The 6,000-nt window shown below is 55.5% G+C and overlaps 2 protein-coding genes across 2 annotated transcripts in view; both read right to left on the bottom strand.

Annotated features, from left to right (window-relative positions):
• The window catches only part of LOC125911111 (collagen alpha-2(I) chain-like), a 9,731-nt gene extending 7,164 nt beyond the window's left edge, over nucleotides 1–2,567 (bottom strand). Inside the window, exon 1 of the mRNA XM_049614776.1 lies at nucleotides 2,463–2,567. Coding sequence (XP_049470733.1) covers nucleotides 2,463–2,567 — 105 coding nt within the window. The remainder of the gene's footprint in view (nucleotides 1–2,462) is intronic.
• The window catches only part of MRPL21 (mitochondrial ribosomal protein L21), a 151,234-nt gene that overhangs the window by 97,534 nt on the left and 47,700 nt on the right, over nucleotides 1–6,000 (bottom strand). The gene's annotated exons all lie outside the window — the stretch shown is intronic.

Here is a 6,000-nt window from a genome sequence, read left to right as displayed (position 1 = left end):
ATGTGATCTGTCCATCCATCCATCATCCATCCACATGTGATCTGTCCATCTGTCCATCCATCATCCATCCATATATGATCTGTCCGTCCATCCATCCATCATCCATCCACACGTGACCTGTCTGTCTGTCCATCCATCATCCATCCACATGTGATCTGTCCGTCTGTCCATCCATCATTCATCCACATGTGATCTGTCCATCCATCCATCCATCCATCCATCATCCATCCATATATGATCTGTCCGTCCTTCCATCCATCCATCATCCATCCACATGTGACCTGTCCATCCATCCATCCATCCATCCATCATCCATCCACATGTGACCTGTCCGTCTGTCTATCCATCATCCATCCATATATGATCTGTCCGTTCGTCCATCCATCCATCATCCATCCACATGTGACCTGTCCGTCTGTCCATCCATCCGTCCACCATCCATCCGTCCATCACCCACACACCATCTATCCTTTCTTACCTACATTTAACACATATTTACTGAACACCAGCAATGGTGCTGGGAAAGAGTAGTGGATAAACCAGGACAGGCGGAGCGGAGAGTAGCCGACCAAAGAAACGAATGAACGCAAAAATTCCCACTGAGATCCATGCATTGAGGAGGAGGAGCAAGTGTGGTGATCGAGACCGAGGGAGGTGTGACGTAAAGTGAATAACGGCCACCTAAAATGTGGACCTCCTGATACCCAGGGTTGGGAATATGTGACCTTACAAACCAAAGGAGACTGGGCAGACACGATAAAGCTAAGGATCTTGAGACGGGCGATTATCCTGGATTATCTGGGCGGGCCTGCAAATTATAAGGCCCTTAAAAGACAGAGGCAGAAGGCTCCGAGTGATGTGTGATGAATGGGGTCGGTGGGGAGAGGCAGTTGATGTGACGACTAATCAAAGAGGTTGGAGGGATATGAAAAGGGACCTTGAGCCAAGGAACTCAAGTGGGTTCTAGAAGTTGAAAAAGACCAGGAAGTGGCGTCTCCCCGAGGTGCTTCAGAAGGGACCAGCCCTGCCTCCCCCTTGGTTTTCGACTTCTGATCTCCGGAGCTACAAGAGAATAAATGTTCGTTGCTTTAAGCCCCTGAATTTGTGGTCCTTTGCTGCTGCAGCATCGGGAAGTGATACAGGTGGCCGGTAGGGCTACCCAGCAAGGCCAGGGGGATAAAATCTCTTTCTGCTTTAGCGAGACCTGCAGCATCCGGGACAAGGGCAGCAGGTGCAAAGGCCCTGAGGTAGTAAGAATTTGGTGCGTTGGAAGAACAGAAAGGGTGACCGGGGGCAGGAGTGGGGAGGTGTGCGTGCTGAGGCTGGGGAGGTGGGTGCAGCCGCCAGCCCCCTGTCAGCCCAGGTGAAGAGCTGCCTCCTCAAGCCAAGGTCAGGATGCCTCCAGGCACAGCATCTGGCCGGCGTCCCACCGTTCCGGTTTGAGACTCTCTGCCCAGTTTCCAACCCCTCACTTCCCTAGTGCCTGGAAATTTCCCAACTGTGTCCACTTCTCTCCCTCCCCAGGGCCATTACCCTGGGGCGGGTTTTTGGCACCTCTGGCCCAGACTCCTTGCCAGGGACCCGGCCTCCACTGTGTCCTTCCCTCTGCTTCAAGTGTACTTAACGTGCCGGGGCAGTGCAGGTAGTCGACTCGGGTGATGATCCTAGGAAGCCCTCCAAGGAAGCGAGGAAGTGAGCCAGGGAGGAAAGGCGTTGTGAGAAGATCCCACCTTGTCTGAGGGGACTGGTCTCCAGCTTCCCGTGGCCTCAGCCTCCGTCATTGGGTCATCGTGACCACTGATGCCTGCAAACCCGGGCGGGAGCCCTGGGAGGGCGACTGGCACGGGAAGAGACAGGCCGAGACCAGCAGTCTCTAGACCCGGTTTTCCCGGGTCTAGTGCAAAATCGCAGAGCTGCGCTCGGGTCTGAGTGATCTGGTGTCTTCTGTGTGTGGGAGGCCACGGTTCCTTAACTTTCTGGCACAAGTAGCTGTTTTCCAGATAAAACTCAAGATTGTTTTGCTGCTGGTACATCTATCTGTTTGATCTGGAATTTGCCCCGAAGCCTGGTTCTGTCTGCCAGCTGAACAGATCACGCTGGTGTGTGTGTGTGTGTGTGTGTGTGTGTGTGTGTGAAGTCCTTTTTTTCTTTTCAAGAAGTTCTAAATTCCAGGATCTTAAAAAAATTGTGGGAAAATACACGTAACACCAACTTTCCATTTTAATCGTTTTAAGGGCACGGTTCCGTGGCATTTAAGCGCATTCCCACTGCTGTGGGACCGTCCCCCCCCGTCCATCTCCAGAGTTTTTTGTCTTGCAGAACGGAAGCTCTGTCTCCGTGAAACAGTCACCCTCCAGCCCTCCCCCACCCTTCCCTGCTACCACCTTCCCACTTGCCTCGAATTTGGCGACTCTGGCGGACCTCACGGAAGCGGAATCTCACAGCGTCTGTCCTTTCGCGACTGGCTTGTGCCGCTCAGCGTAGCGTCCTTCAGGTCCGTCCAGGTCGTGGCAGGTGTCGGAGGCTGACGACTGCTCCGGGGTTCCGATCGACCCCGTGGTGCGCATCCGGTCGTTCGTGGGTGGACACCTGACTCGCGCGTTTTGGCTGCCGGGAATCACCCTGCTGTGAACACAGCGAGGGCCTCTTTGCCAAAGTCTCTTGGAGACGCTGCTTTCCATTCCCGTGGGGATTTGCCAGACGCGGAATTGCGGGGTCACATGGTGATTCCAGTTTCGAGCGTTCGAGGGCTCACTCCAGTCCTAAAGGCCCCTTAACCCATCTCTGGGTGGTGGTGTTCACTCCTTCTAGCTGAGCCGCGCTCCCTTCTGGATCCTGTAACTGGAATAACCAGACACGGGGCAGCCACTGTTAGCACATTTCTTTTTTTAATTTTTAATGTTTATTTATTTTTGAGAGAGAGAGAGAGAGTGAGTAGGGGAGGGGTAGAGACAGAGGGAGACACAGAATCCGAAGCGGGCTCCAGGCTCCGAGCTGTCGGCACAGAGCCCGACGCGGGGCTCGAACTCACGAACCCTGAGATCATGACCCGAGCCGAAGTCAGATGCTCAACCGACTGAGCCCCCCAGGCGCCCCTAACACATTTTCTATTAGCTGGCACAGGAGGGGAGAAGGGGAAAGAACCCACCCACACCTACAACAGCCCTTGTTCCTGTGGTTCCAGTGGGGCAGGTGAGGCCTCCTTTCCCTCTGCCCATCCCAGACCGTTCCCTTTGCCCTCTGCGCCCTCGGGGGGCCCGCCTCTTGGGGGTTGCTGGGGTTCCCCACGCATACGTACCGGGACATGGGAGCTCTGAGGGGAGCCTCAGAGGCTCTCCTGGGGTCCAGGCACACACTCCCTACTGCCTGCTAGGGCCCAGGACCAGGCATCCCAGACAGCATCGTAACCCCCCTCTTGGTTCAGAGCCCGGACTGCATCCTAGGGTCCTGCAAAGTGTTGTCACTCAGCCATCGAAAGGGCCACCCCTTCACTCAGCAGTACCTAGGATGATGGGAAACGAGGCGGGACGTTTTTTTAACGTTTATTTATTTATTTATTTATTTGAGACAGTGAGAGAGCATGAGCAGGGGAGGGACAGAGAGGGAGAGAGAGGGAGACACAGCATCCAAAGCAGGTTCCAGGCTCCGAGCCGTCAGCAGAGCCCGACGCGGGGCTTGAACCCACGAGCTGCGAGATCATGACCTGAGCCGAAGTCGGACGCTCAACGGACTGCGCCCCCCCCCCCCCCCCCGCCAGGCGCCCCTTCATTTTCAAGGTTCCTGCTTTTGTTTGTAGTACTCCTTGGCTCTCACGTTCCTTTCTGGTTTTGTTCTCATCTCTTAATTTCCTCTCCTGTTTTCATTCTTTTTGCAGCCACCTCTTTCGAAATTGTCCTTTTCTCCGGTCGCTTCACTTCTCTGCTTGTTCTAATTCTGGCTTAGGCTCTTCGGTCGTGATATTTCTTTTTTATTTTTTATTTATTTATTTATTTATTTATTTATTATTATTATTTTTTAAAGTTTTTTTTTAACATTTATTTTTGAGACAGAAAGAGACAGAGCATGAACGGGGGAGGGTCAGAGAGAGGGAGACACAGAATCTGAAACAGGCTCCAGGCTCTGAGCTGTCAGCACAGAGCCCGACGCGGGGCTCGAACTCACGGACCGCGAGATCATGACCTGAGCCGAAGTCGGCCGCTCAACCGACTGAGCCACCCAGGTGCCCCCGGTCGTGATATTTCTAAACATCTCAAAGGGTAGTTATTATTCAGCCCTAAAAAAGAAGGAACTCTGGCCAGTTACAATAATGTGGGTGGATTTGGAGGCCCTCGTGCCGAGTGAAATCCGTCAGAGACGCAAATGCTCTGTGATCTCACCTGCATGCAGAATCTAAAAAAATCCAAACTCGGGGCGCCTGGGGGGGCTCGGTCGGTGGGGCGTCCAGCTTCGGCTCGGGTCACGATCTCACGGTTCGTGGGTTCGAGCCCCGCGTTGGGCTCTGTGCTGACGGCCCGGAGCCTGGAGCCGGCTTCGGAGTCTGTGTCTCCCTCTCTCTGCCCCTCCCCCGTTTGCACTCGGCCTCTGTCTCTCTCAAAAATAAATACATCGTTAAAAAAAATAATAAAATAAAAAAACCCAAACTTGCAGACACAGAACAGATCGGTGCTTGCCAGAGGTGGGGGGAAGGGGACTGGGGGACGTGAGCGAAGGGGGTCAAAAGGGACGGACGTCCAGTTACCGGACGAGCTCTGGGGATGCAAACGTTTTAAAAATGAGTAAAGCGACCGCTCATTTTGAAATGTCACACGTCCTCCGTTTGGAGGGCGTGTCCTCGCGGCTGGTCTTCACGGGCTGGGGAGGGCCGTCGCTGTTCCCCGTCGTCTCTTTCGCGGTGTCTCTGTGTGGGTTTTGACCATAGTTCTTTTCTGCTGCTTGGGTTTCTCCCGGCGAGGTGAGGTTTTGTGACTACTGGGAAGGAGGCCGGGGGTGCCGCGAACTGTCCCTCTTTCCCGGACCCCTGCCCATCAGAGGCGACCCCCAGCAGGTTCCTCTCCGAGGTTTTGCTTTGTCAGCTCAAGACGGCTCGGGCACCGAGACCTTGCCACCACCTGCTTGGGCTGATGGCCTGTGTGTCCCCTTCCAGTTCCCGCTCTCCTGCTCTCCCAGGGGGCCGCCAAGCTTGCCGGCCAGTCCTTGGCTGACTTCCCTTCCCGTCCTCTCCTGTGCTGGCTCGCAGCCCGTGGGCGACTCGCCCCTGCCCCCTGGCACGTGCCGCCTCGTTCCGCCGTGCGTTTTGGGTGTTGCTCTCCCAAGGTGCCCTGCCCGTTTTTACAGGGCAATCTGGGGAGATAAAAAAACGATAGCATCACTGTTCCCTCTCCCCCCACCTGCCTTCAAGCCCCGCTTGCTAAACAGCAGCAGAAACATCTGCTCTGAAAGCCAAAGGGTTGATGACAGCTCGCAGCCGACCACTCTTCAATAGACACAAGCAGCACCAGAGAGCTGAGCACGAAGTGTGTGGGCATCCTGGTTTTTCCAGGCCCCCGGCACCAGACTGCAGAGGCCCTGCGAAGAGAGCCGCGAGCAGGCCCACCATGTACTGTGGCTGGGTTGCGCACTGCTCAGGTGCGCCTGGCTGACAGGGTGGGTGAGGCTGAGTTTCAGCTCGTGCTGTTTGCTGAGCCCTGGGTTCCGTCCCGGGGCTGCACCCCTACACCCCGACGGCTTCCCTGACTCTGGGGGAGGCTGCGACTTCCCGTCTCTGAGGCCTCTTTCTGCAGCGGGATTCCCTGCGGGAGGGGAGGGCAGCCTGCAAAGTGTAGGCTGGGCCCCAGGTTTCTCCCTCCACCCAAGTGAATGCACGTCCCCCTGGCTCCAAAGTCCCTTCCGGCAGAAATGCGGACTTTCCTCGCTTCTGTCTTCACCGGTGGTGTCTGTAGCCGCCCTGGGGAAGAAGCTTCAGGAATCAGAAGCAGGCAGACCCTCAGCCAGGCCAGAAGC

This window comes from Panthera uncia, chromosome D1 (assembly GCF_023721935.1).
Source record: "Panthera uncia isolate 11264 chromosome D1, Puncia_PCG_1.0, whole genome shotgun sequence".
NCBI classification, from domain to species: domain Eukaryota; kingdom Metazoa; phylum Chordata; class Mammalia; order Carnivora; family Felidae; genus Panthera; species Panthera uncia.
This window is presented reverse-complemented; position numbering and strand designations above follow the sequence as displayed.